This window comes from Patiria miniata, unplaced genomic scaffold, assembly GCF_015706575.1.
Source record: "Patiria miniata isolate m_02_andy unplaced genomic scaffold, ASM1570657v1 HiC_scaffold_13, whole genome shotgun sequence".
In the NCBI taxonomy this organism is placed as follows: domain Eukaryota; kingdom Metazoa; phylum Echinodermata; class Asteroidea; order Valvatida; family Asterinidae; genus Patiria; species Patiria miniata.
The window spans coordinates 11,341,484-11,359,478 of NW_024037051.1; the positions used below are offsets into that span (position 1 = coordinate 11,341,484).

At 40.2% G+C, this 17,995-nt stretch overlaps 1 protein-coding gene across 2 annotated transcripts in view; it reads right to left on the reverse strand.

Moving 5' to 3' along the window:
* The window catches only part of LOC119721280 (low-density lipoprotein receptor-related protein 2-like), a 135,259-nt gene that overhangs the window by 47,201 nt on the left and 70,063 nt on the right, over nucleotides 1-17,995 (reverse strand). For both annotated transcript variants that reach the window (XM_038191277.1, XM_038191276.1), the window contains exons 40-51: nucleotides 16,768-16,870; nucleotides 15,652-15,894; nucleotides 15,452-15,553; nucleotides 13,782-13,976; nucleotides 13,383-13,518; nucleotides 11,183-11,438; nucleotides 10,439-10,583; nucleotides 9,379-9,510; nucleotides 7,296-7,520; nucleotides 5,999-6,158; nucleotides 5,063-5,224; nucleotides 3,989-4,215 (exon numbers count right to left, since the gene is read on the reverse strand). In XM_038191277.1, coding sequence (XP_038047205.1) covers nucleotides 3,989-4,215; nucleotides 5,063-5,224; nucleotides 5,999-6,158; nucleotides 7,296-7,520; nucleotides 9,379-9,510; nucleotides 10,439-10,583; nucleotides 11,183-11,438; nucleotides 13,383-13,518; nucleotides 13,782-13,976; nucleotides 15,452-15,553; nucleotides 15,652-15,894; nucleotides 16,768-16,870 — 2,086 coding nt within the window. The remainder of the gene's footprint in view (nucleotides 1-3,988; nucleotides 4,216-5,062; nucleotides 5,225-5,998; nucleotides 6,159-7,295; nucleotides 7,521-9,378; nucleotides 9,511-10,438; nucleotides 10,584-11,182; nucleotides 11,439-13,382; nucleotides 13,519-13,781; nucleotides 13,977-15,451; nucleotides 15,554-15,651; nucleotides 15,895-16,767; nucleotides 16,871-17,995) is intronic.

The following is a 17,995-nucleotide window of genomic DNA, read 5'->3' on the forward strand; positions in this document are numbered from 1 at the left end:
TTTTCAATGGAAATAATGTATGTAGGCCTTCACTGGACATTTACATTTCAGCCAATTCAAAGTTGCATACAATTAACCTTGAAATAGATGCTGCATGCTAGCATTTATGTATGAACTCATATTAATCCCTCTCTCAATATGTTACAATGCATTTGGAATCTTCTCATTTCAAAATAAAACATTGAAGATTTTTCTTCAGTTGATACATAAACACTTCATGTCAGTCGGTGCTGACACGGTTACTTAAATGTTTCATGTAGATGCCAAAAAATTTGTTTTAATGTTCATTAACTGGATTAGTGCATGATATGCCTTTCAAATGTTACCAAATACTGAAATGCCAGGATTTTGAAAAAAAATACTAAAAATTAATATTACAAAAAATAGTATGCTCACTAACATCACACCAAGTTCTAATCTCTTTTAAACAAAGTTTATCTAGGTGCCTGTTCACCAAATGGCGGCAGCTTTGAAATCCAAATTTTAAACTTACCATTTGTGCTACCGGTTGTGTTTAATGTAGTAGGCGTATTCGCTGTAGTCACTGCACCTTGGGTGCCATTAGAAGATGGTGAGGTCTGACTAAGGCATGGTGTAGCAACCAACACACATGCTACAGCCAACAAGAGCATCTTGACAATGTGAAGCAACTGCCCCAGCTGTCTAGCTCAACTGACAGTCTAACAGAGTACAGATAGCCTTTAAGTTAATGTATCCCACCAACTTAATATTAAGATGACTCTCAGTTTTTAAGCAGAAAAGAATGAGAGTTTTTTTCTCATTTGAATGATGGAGCTGGAAAATTTAGCAAGCTGCCAGTCTGATGAGCTTGCAGCAAATGCTGTACTGATGCTGACGCGATATGGATAGCAGATCCAGATCTAGATTTTGTGACCTTATTACACAAACACTTACAGCCCACATGATGTCAGGGACATGAGATGTGTGTGTCTGTGGTAGCCTCTTATTGTCATGCAAAGCGCCCAGTCTCAACAACATCTCTCATGACACAATGGAAAAGACCTCAGTGAACACTAGCTGAGCAGTGATCCACCAGAGAAAGTGAAAACAAGACAATGGCCATCAAAAGATGAAGCCCCGCCTTTTATGCAAATGATGCTCAAGACTGTACCATTAGAAACACAGGGGTTGAATGGCCATGATTTATGTACATGCAATGATAACACAATCAGAGTCCTCTAAAAATGCTTTTGGCATTTAGGTACTTTTTTAACTGCCAGAAAAAAGGGCAAGGCACTGAATGGTAGTGTCATTTGCATGGAACTGCACAATACCATCAAAACCAACCACAAAGCCTGTTAGTTTGAAATGTCTCTGGATTAGTGTTATGAATACGATATAACCTATTCTGTTATCAGACTAAATGTTCAGGAAACCTGCATATTTTGGATGTAGCAATTTTTATTAAGATGATCACACAGATACCCCATCCTTTTAAATTGATGCCTTCTGGTCCATAATATCCCAAGCAATAGAAAGGTTTTCAAGAGTTCAAGTTGGTATAACGACTGTGTCCCATAATTTACAAGTGTTGTGTGTTTATCAAGGAAGTAAGTGGATTCTTGACATTATTGAAAGAAACACGAGGCATTTAAAAAAAAAAAAAAAGGCAACGATATGTTACATGTACATGTATTGGCAATTAAATACTAATCAAAGCGAGGAAATCCTGTAACTGCAGGAGGACTTACATTCTTAGTTTATTGATCATCTGTTGGTTTTTAAAAACTAATCATTAATCACGAATAGGGGTCAAAGACAGACAACTGTCCCTCTCCTAAAGTACTATTCCACAAACTGCAAAAACGTTAACCCCAGTTCACTGTACAAAAGTACACACCAGCAAAATGCAATGAGTTTGTTTCTGCATTCAATAGGGGATGATAAACAATACAGCACAATATAGGGTCCCTAATTCCTGAAGGTCACCAATTCGCTCTTTTCACGCTCCACCATGGGCGTGCAGAGCCTCGATCTGGCAACTTTACACAATAAAAATAGCTGGTTCAGTGATCTGAACCCCACACAGGAATCAATGAACTAGCGATATTTATTGTGTAAAGTTGCCAGATCGAGGCTCTGCATGCCCATGGCGGAAGTGTGAAAAGAGCGAATTGGCGATTGTATACAAAACATAAGAGGTCTTCCTAAAAATGTATAAGTACAAACAAAAGAGGGACAACAGGGGGTCCCCGATTGCAGGCAAATACACACTTGTACCCGAGTTGGTTGTGCCAAGCAAAGAGTGCTAGACAAACAAAACTCCCCCAAAAATTACAACTTACAAATAACAAGTCTAGCAACAAACCAATGAGATAACAACTCCAAGCTTTCTCTTCAATAGTGCATTTTTGTCTCATCCTTTTGTTTTTCCATTATCACTCCACACTTGGACTTTAGAATAGTTATAAAAAATTAAAATCCTGATTGGGTTCAATAGAACGGGTAGGGAGGGGCTTCGTGAATAACAAAATCTTTTGTTTCCTTAAAATTCAGAGCGTTTCAGTGTTGGAATGAGTCATTGCACTTTGTTAACCTGTTTTAGTTTTTAATCTATGAGAATCAAAAGTCAAGAAAAAAAATCCTATTACAATTGTATTTGGTTACAATGCAAAGTTGGCATGGGAAATGGACTTGCATGACTGGAATTTAAATTGACAGGTGGATTCTTTCCAGAGGAACAATAATGTATTGTGAACAAAATAGATTGGCTTTGAGCAAGGCTTTGTGTTCTCGCCTTTTGACTTGGGGAGTATGGTTGTTTAATAATCCCATGCCAATGAAAAAAAAAAAGGGTATAGGTTTGGTTATAAACACGTATGTAGACATTTGTCTTACAGGTTCCAGTTTGGGTACAAATTCTGCACTTTTTTCCCCCCTGAATTTCTAGTTTATAAAATTTTGGTACACATCAATCATGAACCGACAAAGAAAGAAAAGTATTTACATTATTTACAGCTTTTAAATTGAAGCTTTAGTTTGGAGGTTTAAAAATGAACATAAAAACCTCCGGCATTTGGGTGAGTAGGATTTCATAAAAGAGGAAGAAAGTTCAGAGTGGTTCAATTCGCTCTTTTCACACTTCTGCCATGGGCATGCAGAGCCTAGATCTGGCAACTTTACACAATAAATATAGCCGGTTCAGTGATTCCTGTGTCGGGGTTCAAATTACTGAATCAGCTATTTTTATTGTGTAAATTTGCCAGATCGAGGCTCTGCATGCCCAATGGCGGAGTGTAAAAATAGCAAATTGTGATGGTGGTGGACTTGAGGTGTTTTTTTGGTTGTTTTTTTTTCGAGAGAGACAGGTTTAAAATGTATGACACATTGACCCAAATATTTATGCTTGTGAAATATTTTGACAAGCAGTTTCATTCTCTGTTTCTCTTACTTCCTTCCCTCCAAGTTTCATATTTCTATGAGGTAAGCCAAAGTTAACAAAGGATTTGATTATTTGGGTGATTATTCAGCAAGATTTATTTTTTCTATTTTTTCTTTGTATGAGTCATCAAAAAAGTTATGTTTATCATGTTCAACACATTGTATTATTCAACACCTCTGTTTATTTTGCATTGCATTTCTACCTTTTAAAACTCCCAAAGATTTATTGGCTTAAGGTTAAATTGGAGGGGCGCCCGCAAATTTCATCTATGCTGAAAGGTAGACATTTTTTTCACCGGACACTCAGGCCCTGACTAGCCAATAGGCACAGTAGGCACTGTAGGCACTGCGCTGGCCTATGAACTTCGGGGCCTACAAAAAATTTGGGGGCCTACGAAAATACCAGTGTGCCATAAAACACAAATAGGCGTAGATTAGACCAAAGAATGTAGAAGTGTGGTTAATCGTAGTTCTCACTATTTGCTTGTTCCAGGTTTCTACAGCTACTGGCAGGACACTCCAGTGTTACGTGCCAGCACAAAATTAACAGATCGTATTGAGAACATTAAAACAATTTGATACTCACAAGTGGGCTGTTCACCATTGAAGACATACAGGCCGTACGGACGGGCGCTATAATCATGTGCAATGACCGTTGGGTTGGCACCGGTATCCTTCTCCACCCTGGTGACAGCCTGATAATTACTGTAGTACAGATAATCCCCATATACTGCCATTCCTGTTATGGTATTCACGCTATCCAGAATGGTTTCTTGAACAGAGCCGTCTGTTTTAATCCGTCTTAACATAGGCCTGTAGATAGGGAGGGTTGGGATAGGATGGGGGGTGGGGTGGCGTGGCGTGGTGTGAGGATTGAAGAGGGTTTCGTGATATACTTGTATGATTTAAGGAAAAGATACTGCAGTTTCTTTTACAAATACAGGTACATGTAGACTGAGGCGTAGGGGACCCTGTGTGTATGTGCCCCTCCCTAAATTTCAAAAATCCCCCTGTTGCTTCTCCCCACAAAAGGCAACATTTTGCAAACTAATAAAAAAACACTGTACAATATGTGGGGTCTGCAACAAAGATCCCAAGACTGTGACTGTAGTGAAAGTAGGAGCGCTGTGGTCTAATGGTTACGGTGTTCGACTCACGTGCCGTGGTACATGGGTTCGAACCGTGACGGGGAACATGGTAATTGTGTGCTTGGGCAAGACACTTTACTACAATTGCCTCCCTCCACCCAGGAGCATAAATGGGTGCCTGTGAAGGCAGAGACTAGAATGCGCTGATCTCGAGCTGCTACAATAACTGGTCTCATAGCCTGATGAACAGGGGTAATAATTGTAAAGCGCTTTGAGACCGTTGGTATAAAGCGCTATATAAGCACATTATTATTATAAAGTATGATTTATGTAGCACTGAAGTGTGTAGGTAACATCGATGAACTGCATTTTACGGCTGCCAGCCAGCTAGTGTTCATGACTGATTGCATTTTCATGGACTCTCTGTTGGAACAGTAGACAGTGCTATGCACTCAAGTATCCACCATCTCTCTCTCTCTCTCTCTCTCTCTCTCTTTTACCGCTGAAGAAGGTACTTGATCAAGAAGTCCACAGCATCTATGAAGTGAAATTACTCTCAGAAATGTACTTACGACTCAGAAGTATCCAGGAAATACAGCCAGCGATCTGTGTAGTCTATTGTCATCAGTGGGACGTAGCTTGTGAAAGTGATCAGTGACTCTTGCTGACTTCCCCCCATGGAGGACCGGTAGATGGTCGTAGTGGACCAATCATTAGTCATGTAATACATGGTCCTGGAGAGTTGAGAAAAAGCTTTGTGATAAGGCAAGTGCGTACTGAATGCCAATAGAATTCGATGTAATAACACGTGTGCTGCCAAAATGGAAATGTATTCAACTCTTGCAAATTTGCAGTGTAAAATAAGTTGTCTTGGTATCAAAAATGTGTGTTTGTGTGAACTTTCAAGCCCAAGGGCGGATCCAGAACACATTTTTTTTGGGGGGGGCCAAAAAGTGTTTTGGTCCCCCAAAAAGTGGGTCCTAAAAATGACGGCTTGGGGTTTCGGGCCCGCTTAAGGCCCCCCAAAATTGTTGGATTCTAGATTCTCTGTGGTGCGATCTGAGGCTATTTCTCACTACTTTAACCAAATCTTTTGGAGGAAAAGATGGTGGTTCACGCAGTGCCTGCCTTTATTGTGACGCCACTTAAAATAAAAAAATTGGTTTCGTTTTTTTTTGTTGGGGGGAGGGAGGGGAGGTCATGCCAAGTATGAACCAGCCTTTTGAAATGGGGAAAAACTTACTGTGTGACAAAATGAGTCAGATGACAACAAAAGTCATTGTGGTCTTCATTAATAAAAAAAAAACACAAATAATGGGGAGCGTAGTCAAGTCCTCAAAATTATAGCAAGTCTCTGTCCAATTTTCAGTCAAGCTAGAGCTTTTCAAATTTACTATGATCCCTGTTACTTATGACTTGACTAGTGACTGACTTGTTGCATGTAGAAATACTATTGCCATTACTGTAAAAATACAAAACAAACATGATACACTATAATGATAGCTTACCCTTCGCAAGGATTCAAGATGATGTTTCTCGGGCGGGAGGCGTAAGCAATTTGGACCAAATTGTTTCCTTCAAGATCCACAGTGTATAGTGCATTTTCAGAATATGAGGCAATGTAGATGCGATTGTGGAGCCAATCAATGGCCAAGTCCAAGTACCGCCCTAAGAAAATTGAAACACAAGTAGTAATTAATTCATTTATAACTTGTCAATCAATAAGACACCCCCCCCCCCCCCCCCCCGCCCCCATTTGAAAATCTTGAATTGAACAAAGTATATAATCACTTGCCTTCAGGTAACCCCCTCCCGGCCCATGAAAAAGTTGTGCACCCCAGGTACCCCTCAGAATTTTAACCCTACTTACACCTCTGTGGAAACCATCCAAGTCCAAACAAATCATATCAAAACAAACACAGATTTGTTTTTTTCAAGGAATATATTGAACAGTTTTATTCATTGATGACAACACATTAACATTGGTCAGATGGAAACTGGGTCAGTCAGGCACCCCAAGCATCTGCCTATTATCCACCCTTGTTGAAAAGTCTTGGTCCAAGACTAGATTTGGATTTTATTCCCCTAATACAGATGATCTCTGACGAGCATGCTGTGCTCAAGGTAATGTGAGGTATGCCAGAAATTCCCAAGGTAGCACTGCTGAAGTTCCTAAGACTGGATTTGAATGATTTTCTTGATTGCGACCTCTATAACGCTGCAGCGACTTTACCGCACTTGCCAGGGACCTGCTGTATCAGGGGTATAAAGTCCACCGTTGGTAATGTGTACTAATGTATGAATTGTGTATGCTGTGCCGCAGAGGGGCACATATCCCCCTCCCACCCCCAGCAAATAACAAATAGAAAAGTCTGTCACGGGCCAATGTGGCCCATCATGCCGGCGTTTATCTCCGGTTTCAGTAGCATGAAACGACTGAGAATATTTCTATTCCCCCTGGAGGGGATGCTAGTCCATCGCAGGTTACTCTCCAGCTAATGCCAGTACCAGTACCCATTTATACTCCCGGGTGGAGAGAGGCAAGTAGGGTGAAGTAGCTTGCCCAAGGACACAACATATGAAGCAGCTGGATTCGACCCCTGACCCTCTGATCATGAGTCACAAACCTTAACCACTTGGCCACACTCGCAAATAACAAATACCATGGTCAACTACCAAATAACAAATACCATGGTCAACTACCAAATAACAAATATCATGATAAATCTGCATGCAATTTGAGTGCACACCCCCCCCCCCTTCTTCCAACAGATGGTACTCTAGATCCAATGTGCATTCACCTACCTATGCCCTGTACCTGCTTTACTTCCACAGGGGAACCGCCATGGATGGAGATATACTTCAACTGATCCCTATAGAACCAGTATATGCGCTGCAGTGGGTCATGAATGGCCACTCCATGTGTGTAGCCCACCTGCATGCGCTGGAAGGGCACGGCATGGTTCCTAGGGTCAAAGTTGAGACTGGCAAAAAAAGTGCTCAAGCGTAACACCAGGTAACTTGTAGAATCTGAAACAAAACAAATATAATTTTATTAATTTCTGGTGATAAAAAAACGCAACCACAGCAGCTAGCAAAGCTGAAGAACCCTGTGAAGTGAAGACAATGAAGTAATGATCAGTATTCACAATGGGAGGAATTTTTAAACCAACAGAATCACATAGGGACTGAAAGCCCAATTCATGCATCAACCTGGGTGCAATTTCAACTCTGGTCACAGTAGTGGCAGACAAGGAGACTGTGACTGCTTTGAACTGACTCCCTTGGTGCAGTGAAAAGGCAACTTGTCAGTTATGTGACAATTAAGTTTTGTGTTCAAACTAAAGAAAGTCACAAGTTAATTTAAATGAGACGATTTCTAAAAGTTGAAGAAAAAAAATGTACTGGGGCGGGGTTGAACCTGCAACCTTTGCATTGCCGTTGGTGCTCTACCACCATATGGTGGTTCCCAATGTCTTTGTTCAAGGGGCGTTTGCCAGAAGCCATAAACTCATATAAGCCATGTATAGCCTGAGCGTTTAAGCCCAAAGTCATGATGCTACATTAGCAATGCCACAAACCCGAGATATAGACAATTAGATGAGTGAAAAAGTGTTCCTTTGTTAAAGTTCATCCCTTGTTACTTTATCTTAGGCCGTGTCCGAAACCGGCTTCCACAGTTACGGCTACATCCATTGTAAGCGTGTCCCCACGTCAGAGATGAAACTGGCATATGGCCAAAAAATCGGAAAATACGTCGAACAAAAAATACGTGTCCGAAATCTGGGCCGCGCTGCAGTTTCCACACATGTACATGCATGTACAATACACTTCATGCCCAATTTCCGGACACCAACTCCTGCTGAATTATTTTCGATTCAAACAAAATTTTACGATGAAAAAAAAAATGGTCTGTGTTTTCATTGCATAAAACGCCTTAATTACGGCTAGAGTAATGGAGTCATCAACAAAGAAGTTCACTTCTTACTTTAAAAGTCGAGGACAAAGTCTGAAAGACAAGGGCACCGTTCATGGTGCTTCAATCATGTCCGTGATTCAACCATACAACTAGAATACTCCAGTTGCATTCGTACGTGGGGAAACTCAGGTATTATCATCTTTCTGTTCCAACAAATGCCAGTGAAATGTTTCGCTAATGCTCTCTTCGCTATCCTCGAAATAATCATCACGATTTTTAAAGCATTGCATTTTGTACAACTAAATCCGAAACCTCCGAAAATTGCACAACATAATGATTTTATCCACTGGATCATTCACGAGGCCACCCGTTCCTGACAGGCCATGTGCTATGCACTAGCGGACGGTGCGGTACGTACGCTGGTACCATTGCATACATCTTTGTACATATGCATGCACGTGCGACACAGTGATTTTTCCATATCACCTGTCAATGCTTAACCTTTTGTCCAACTGGAAAAGGCTCCGATCAGCGTTATGGCCTGTGTTTCTACCGTTGAAACACTCCAATAACGACTGGTGAAAGAGATTAAAACTACGTTCGTGATGATTTTAACGTGCCATTTCCATCGACTTTTCATTGACTTTTCCTCGAAATTATGATTGAAATAAATGACATTTTGTGATAAAATCATTACACAAAATCAAATTTTGTGGGACACATTGTAAGAAAATCGGAAATATCTTTGGAGAATTCAAAAAGTCGGATTTCCGATTAAAATCGGAAAAGTTTCATCTCTGCCACGTATTTTCAATGGGCGCAGACCTAGACCTTGGTCTAGACAACTGATTCAGATGCAGGCTTACTTGTGATTGACTTGTCATTTGACATGTGATAGACATGAATACAACTCTCATCCACTGTTATTGCAAGAAGTCCATAATAACGATTTCAATATCCATGACTTACTCTGGCAAGTTTGACCGTCATCTGCAAGTTCCCCTATGGCACAGAGGCAAACGCGAGATACTGCGACATCATCTGGCATGGCCAAACAGAGCTGATCACAACCACCATTGTTGACACCGCAGACATTGTCATCTGCAGGAAGGCAAACATTACAATAAGCAAGCATACTTCAATGTACTGCAAACGAATGACGATGAGCCAATCAGCATGCAGTACCGGGCGTGTAGGGCTAGTTGCACGCGCGTGGTGCACAGTCTAGAGTTACACGTGCGCGTGGTGCACACAGTTGCTAGAATTGATAGCATAGCTGCAGTCGATCACCTTCAGATTGATCAATGGCTTACGCATATTGCATAGGTACATACAGTAAAATTATGTGAATTTCATTCAAATTTGGGTTGAATATTCATTAGAGTCGACAGCAACTAGCTGTGCAGTTACTTTACGAATGAACTACATGAGTGACAGTCAAATAGACCGCCCCTGGAGGCCATCTGGAGGAGGGACTCGGCCGCCGCAAAAGCATGTATTGTTAATGGATGTGTGACAGTGCTCAGTGTGCCGAAATGCAAAAGTTGTCATTATAAATTTGATGAGTACATGTACAATTTTTCCCACAAGCAGAAATATTTGGTTTCTACAGCAAGCAGAGATACTTATTGACATGGGCCGGTACAGTTACTATGGTCAGCTCCCATTTCTTTTTGGAGTTGTGGTGTCATGAAGTAGAAGGTATATGCATTGTTTATAGCCTATACCTGTCTGTGTGTGTAGTGCAGTGGGTATTTAACACGCTGGTGGTTGTATGGAGGATGGCCATTTACTTGTTGTAATGACATATTCATTCGCAAAAACGGGGAGCTTTTATTCACGGCTTGAGATTTGAGCTGTGGTGGGCTGAACAGGAATGATTCTGAATGCTGGTATGGGGTTTTTTTTGGCACTCAAACAGATCGACTGTGCTCAGTTACGATGGGATGGGCTGTTTGGTCCTAAGGCCTGAGTTTTTTTGGATTTAATTAGGTTTACTTGATGTGTGTTATGAATTGGAGCCACTCACCTGCTGGTGGCTGGTTACTGGCATCAAAGATGGCAATGTCCCTTAACTTCTCCATGTCTGTACGGAACACCTCCGGGTCTTTGTTGCTGTTGGCAAGCTTACTGGCCTGGAAAATCTTCTCTAAATTTCTGTCCACCCAATACACCTTAGAGCAAACAAATGGAAGATAGTTTAGACTTTGATTCTCCACTTGCTTGATTATGACGGTCCAGCATTAAGCCATCAAGTACAAAGTTAATGTGCACATAAAAATGACAAACTTGTATTCTAGTCATAACATGTCATTAGTTGTCATAAGTCACAAGTCGAGGACAAGCTTCAAAACGGAACTGTGAAAATGACATTCCTTTGTCCATGTTCATACCCAGTTACTTGACTGGTCATTTGCTCACTGATATTTAATCATGACAAATACCGGTAGCTTATTGAACTTACTGTGACTGAGGAAATTTAGGCTCTAAACATGAATATCTGATGCACTGTTCCTCTGGTACTTTGGGCTATCAACTCTTTGCCCAAGTACCCCCTCACTGGTGATAAAGAGAGAAACTGAGTGTACATTTCGACACCGGATGCTCATGCAAAGAGGCTATGTAGATATGTAAAGATAAAATTACTTGTGTAACCAGTGCACTCATGCAGTGTGTCTTGCACACAGTATGCACGCCATCTATATTCAGGCAATGAGTCAATACACATTTTACATCTACTGTTGTTCTGTTTTATCAACATGTTGTGTCATACTGAGTCACTGAAGACTGCCAATCCGCGTGGGTTGGGTAGCTGGCTCCTGATTATCTGCCGGTTGCCCCCTTGCCAGTCAATCTTCTCCAGGACATCTGTGACTGTGTCTACCCAGAAGACATCATGGGTCTGGACGTCCACAGCAATGTCCCTTGGCAATGAAATGCCTATAGTCACCAACTCGGTACGGTTGCTGCCATCTAAGAATGCACGGACGATCTTTGGTGTTTGGCCGTAATCAGCCCAGTACAAGTACCTGGGGGAAGACAGTTGAAGTCGAAGCCTGAATGTCAAGTATCTGGCTATTGCTAACGTCCATACAAACATTAGGAAGAAAGGCCAGTTCAGTTCATACACAGTGCGAAAGCAAACGTGAATGTGAATTTGTGATGTCACAGCAAGTTTTGCACTGTGAATTCGCAAATGTTGAACACATTCCAACGCTCTGGCGATTGTTGCAGCGAGTGTTTCCTTGCGTCAACTTCATTCACATTCGCGCAAAGTATAAACCGGCCTAAATACTTTAGCAAGTACAGCATACAGCCAGAGGTGGGGAGTTTGGGATGACCATAGGCTTTATTCACATGCCACCCATATTAAGTTGAAAGTGAGATAAAATCTTCATTTTTTGAAATTTTTGGGGGAATAGAAATGAAAGTAATGAAATCAAGTTAATTACAAATTAATACCTGTCAGTTCTGATGAATAACTTAAAATTTGTGATTAATTATATGCTAATGTTTTAGTCACATTTAAAAACAAATTAAAAGTAAGGCTTGCAATGCATAAATAGTCTGGCACCACCCCTTTCAACAGTTTACAAGGCCTATTCACACATAAGCGAGTTTGTCACAACGATGCATGTCGTGCAGAAATGTCGCACATGCGCGTGCATGAACGAACAAATACACGATACGCTACACGCGATTTTTGAAATTAGCCTGATAAGTCGCACGACTTTGTCACGTAAATGTAAATGTGCTCATTGATTTGTGCGTACATATAAAATGGGTGACATTATCGCAGAACAAAATCGTGTATGTGTAAATAAAATTAAGGGAACACGATAAAAAAAGGGCTTCATCGTGAGTAAGGTCTACTGACCCTCGAGCAATGAGGCATCATTAACCAGGGACCAAATTAACCAAGGACTCTTTGTTTATCACATTTGCATAGCTGCCAACTTTTCAAAATCCCAATTAGTAATCAAGCCGCGCGGTCATTTTCAATTGCTCGTATGTTAACAGTGTATGTACCAGCTTTACCAACATCGAGTACAGGTACATGGTTTACATGTACACGTACATGTGTATACCCTTCTTGTTGTGATTAATAATGTACTGTAGGTCATAGGATAATTTTTAAAAAAATAATAATAATAATTAAAAAAAGATTTTTATAATTTTTTTACAATTGATTTTTAAATACTGTCTGTATTTGTTTGTTTAAGGCAAATAAATAATAATAATAATGTGCGCATATTTTCTTGAGATGCATGCTATCGCTGTTGAGTTTCGAGTTGGTATCATGTTTTTACACACAATGATTTAGGGCCACCGTATGCAATAGAAATATCCCACCAACACACCTTGCAAACGCATGCTGATTTATCTTTTCTGGACGTTGTGATAAACTCAAACTCTATTACCAATTCTTCCAACCATACTCTTATTAAATTCCATGATTAAAATCTCGCACTGATGGGTCTCATCCCGGCAATAAGTGACCAATTGTACTCACGATCGTCACTGAAAAGTAGTCACAGTACACACAACCACCCATCCACAAGGTGCACATGTACAAATGACACACCACTGAAAAAATATTTTTAGTCTGGTCCTCAAGTACTCCACTGCACACACCGCATTGATGTCTATCAGGTGCTTGACTGCATTGCTTATTAGACTTGTCACCAGTCCATCCATTATCGTAACATTTCGCCTGAAGTTTTCGAGCAACAACAATACTTTACAAGTATTTTTTAATGTTAGGTAGAAAATGGGAAATTCATAGTTTTTTAGTGGCAATTCATATTTTGTAATTTAACAAAAAAATCGTAATAATTACGAAAAATTTGTAATAGTTGGCAGCTATGCATTTGCCCCTAAAATCTTACTTGCTGCTTTGACCAGAAAACAACAGATTCCAAGTACTTTCAGACCCAAAGAAATTACTAGCATGAAATGAAGCTTGGGCCTACCTCTTGATTGGGTTGACAGCAATGGCCCTGGGTTTGTGATCTGGGGTCTTCCACAAGACTCGCCTCAGGCTACCATCCAGCCGACTGACCTCTAAGAAGCTTTCCTCTTGATGGGCACTGTTCCAGTACACATTTCCTGCAGGATTTAAACGAATTGTTAACACACACATAACAAGATGAAGTCGAAATGGAGTTCTTTTCTCCTTCAAATAAATAAAAGTCATCTTAATATGAACATTTTTATGACTGAACATATCATCAAATAAAAACGAAAAGAAAACAGACTAAGTTCACCTTGTAATCAATATGATACCTACAGCAGCATGACCTTCCAGAACACCATATCAGGACTCAAAACCTAATTTACACAGGGACCCCTGAACAGAAGCCACAACGTACCTGCTATCCAGTCCACTGTCAGCCCGCGTGTTCCCCAGTAACCCAAGCCAGTTAGGGCGATATCCTGGAACCCGCTGCCATCTGGCTTGATCCGGCGGATACCGTTGCGATCAGTTCTGCGACTATTTGGGTCGTAGTCTGCAAAGTAGATGTACTCTCCAGGCATGTACACATCAACATGAAGAGTATACCTGGCTGCAGATCGCGGACAAAAATGATTGACATTATGCTGCCGTTCTTGGCTTGATCTTGTTTGGTAAACGGAATTTCAGGACAGTTAAAATAAGGTGTCATACTAGATAATATGGCATTTTAATCGACAGTGACTTTCTAAACCTGATATAGCTTGACACGACTGGCATCACTCTCTTGAAAAATCTCATTAACTTGTAGCAGCATTGCTGCAAAGCAAAAACAGATTAATAAGCAAATGTATGCACTGACCAAGAGTCAGCTGAGAACTTATCACAGGCGACATACACAACTTGAGAGTATGACTGGCAACCTATTTTTGCTTTTAAGCAGATGATTCTGTGCAAAGCCAATTCCTGCTAAGAAGTTTAATTCACCCCTTTGTGCTCTGATATTGTTTTGGTGTCTTTGTGCGGATCTCTACCATCCTTGTTTTCTACTTGGCTGAGTTCTGAAGCACACATACAAAATTCTGTAAAAGTCTGAGGGCCTGACATTCTGATCCCGAAAGAGCAAGATTCTGCTAGGTTCAAGAACTGTGCCTTCATATCTCAGGTTTCTAACTTGTAAGCCGTTCGCAAGCACCTTTCTATATATTACTTAAGTATTTCTGCAAACACAAATGAACACAGAACCCGCTTACTGGAACGTTTACATGAAATTAAAGAGTCATAAAGGTATCTGAGTGAGAAATTGAGAAAATGTTCAGATTATGGACTCAGTGACTAATTATCTCCTCAGTTATAAAAGAGAAAGTTGGAAGGGACTGAAATGCATTGCTGCCATAAGCCTGGTGGTCAAGCAGAGATGTTACAGGTTTGGGCACATTAAGAATAAAATTAGTCACGTGTGCTACACAGTACAGGGTGGCCCCAAAAAACGTTTCCACTTTTTCAGATGCAGATTTCTTGGAATTGGGGAGGCATGTTTAAATTGTTTCAAGATATTCCTAAACTACAGCATCTTTGTGGTATATGGTGAAAACGGCAATGAAAATAAAGCCTAAATTCAGAAATGGCATTGGTTTAAAGAAAGATGGTCAAAAACCACTTAGTCCACATGCAAGTCTGAGACACAAAAGCACTACATGCATAATAAGGTCTACATGACTGCAATGGATGAGGACAAACTAGTTTTTGACCATTTTTTTTTATAAATGGCCGCTATTCCTTAAACTTGAGCTTTATTTTCAACACCGTTTTCACCATATACCACCAATACAAGATCTTGTAGTTAAGGAATGTCTTAAAACAATTTCAATATGTCTCTTCAATTTTGAGAAATCTGCCTCTGAAAAAGTGTAAAAAATTGTGGACCACTGACCCTGCATACGCGTGAGAACCAGTGTGGGATGCAATGTGTCCCTCCCTCGGAACTCTCTGAGTGCCATCTACATTTCATGTAAGGTGACCACAGGGAAGCAATTGCTAACTTCCTCAAAGAAATGCTTGATTTTTTCCCAAGACTCTTGGACTTACTTCTTCCGCCGATGGGTACCATGGCCTCTGGGTGGTCGAGCCCCTCCAACCCAAAGCCTCGGGTCACTCTGAGCTGGGACACAACAGCAAACGAACTCAAATCTGGAAGAGAACAGTCAGGAAATTTTTGAAATGTGGAAATATTTTGAACTTGGAAATAGTTTTAAAAGCCAACTTATTTAAGAAAAATTGTGACATACTTCCACAAGTTACTCCGTCAGTGTTTAGTATGTAACCAACAGCACAGGCACAGACCCTGGCGCTGGGGCCGGTCGGTAGACACAAATGCTGGCAACCACCGTTGGACGTTGTGCAACCATTGGACGTAGGCCCAAACCTTGCAAATATTCTCATGCCCTTCAGCCGACGCTCGTTGCTACGCATCACCACAGGATTCTGACCCGTGTCTCTGTCCACGCGCATGATTTTCTCATAGGCTGAATCTGTAAGAGTAAAATAGTGAAGTATTGCGTTCTTGCATTATATACATCCAGGGGACAGACAAACAAAGAGAGAACAATAGATTCTTTGTTGTTCTCGAACGTGCATATTTTGTTGAGAATAGTCCTTGCGCTTTTTGATCAATAAAAAAAATCAAAACAGCCAAATAGAAATGTTAAATTACTATTATTTAATTATCGAAGTAAGTCTATGTGCTTTGTCTATGGGAGAGTGTTATATTATAACAAAGGGAAACACAATGCCATGTCTTCAGACATCATGGTAAAGTAGGACTGTGCATTTATGTGTACGGGTTCATCTTTTCAAACCGTGGACGAAAAACACCAGAGAACAAAAGAGAACAATATCATCCACAATTCCCAGCATACGTCCGCGATTGGGGTCGTGTACAAAACATATGGGAGTCTTCCTAAAAAGTTAGAGTACAAACAAAAGAGGGACAAAAGGACGTCCACGATCGACGGTGAACACACGTTTGTGTGGGTGTGCAAATGTTAACACTCATCACTTTAAATCCACAGTCAGCTATTAAGGCATATAGGCGATTTCCAATCACAGCAGTGCAATCCACAATTTTTGCTCGCATTGAACATTTTCTCTGTGCTTTAACACAATAATGCTATTTTGCTTATAAGTTTTGAAACACAAAAGTCACATAGCTCGTTCAAGAATGTATCATTTTAAAAACAAACAGTGTACAATGAAATACTGGCCATCGATAATAGAGGTGCCCTATCGCTGACTGTGTAGGTGTGCAACAGAGTCCCATTAGCATTACACTGTGTTTATTCACTGACAAATCCGTCAAAACCATTGAGTGCTCAAATTCAATGAAAAGGAAATAGGCAACATACCTGCGTAATACAAGTAGTTTTCATACACAGCGATGCCCATTCCATGATGAACCCCCTCAACAACTGTTTGCCTGCCAGTGCCATCAACGTTGCAACGTTCAATCTAAAACAGCAATATTCCAATAGTTAAATCCAAATCCTTTTAAAAAATCTGGTTAAATTCTGCAAAGGTAAATCAAATTTGTAAGGTTGTGGATTCAAGTCTCTCAAAAGCACTGGACAGCACTCGGTTGACAGTGCTTACAATTTTTGTCAGGGAAAGGCAAAACCCCGAATCAAAATCTATTATCAAAGGGCCTGTGTAATGGAAGTTTTTTAATGCAATCCTTGAAATGTACCTTTAGTTTTCCATTTAGATGTATTTGTAATGTTCATATTGCCATTTTAAGGGTGTTTCGGTGCCTTTATGGTTTTTATGATAATGCCAAATTTTATAGTCATGAGCAGAACTGTGATGTCATTCAAGGCAGAAACTTCAATTTCACATCTGCTTTGGCATAAAAACTCACCAGGAGTTTAGAGGTTTGCTTTTAGTTATTTTCCAGCCTGCAGTGATTTATTGTTGCTTCAGTATATATGACGACAGTAAGGCAACGAAAAAATTTATGCACAAATATTTTCAATAAGCAGAATTTGGGGTTTACAATTAGAAGAGAAAAACCCTAATCTGAAGAGTGTCTTCCTAAAGTGACAAAACAGCAACAGCGCCCTCAGCTAGTTGCCAGGAAAAGCATGAAACACTGTTAATGTTTTTCAAAAAAGTGCACTTTGCACAAACTTTTAACAAAAAGGGATGTCTGATAGATTTGATACATTTCAGAGATTTGGATATTTGCTACAAATATGCTCCCGTGTAAAATCATTGACCCTTTATAGTCTACAATTTCCATCATACAAGATGAAGGTGAACAAAGTTGATCATTATTATTTGCCATATTTGTTACAAAGCAAACAACAGGCTATTAAGCTGATGTCTATTTGTGGTTAAGATAAGATAAGATAAGACTTTAATTCAGCCAGTGTAAAAAGTTGAAAAAAAATTAATATCTGAAATTTACTTATTCCTCCTGCTCTCTTTTAAAAATTGGCAAAGACTTGAGCAGATAAACAAGTGCACTTAAGATTCCTGTATCACGATGCGATATCTAGGAATTCTTGCATAGTTATCATCCATGCATGGATGAACTGTTACTGAATCCCCTCTTTTGAACAAATAAAATGACACCTG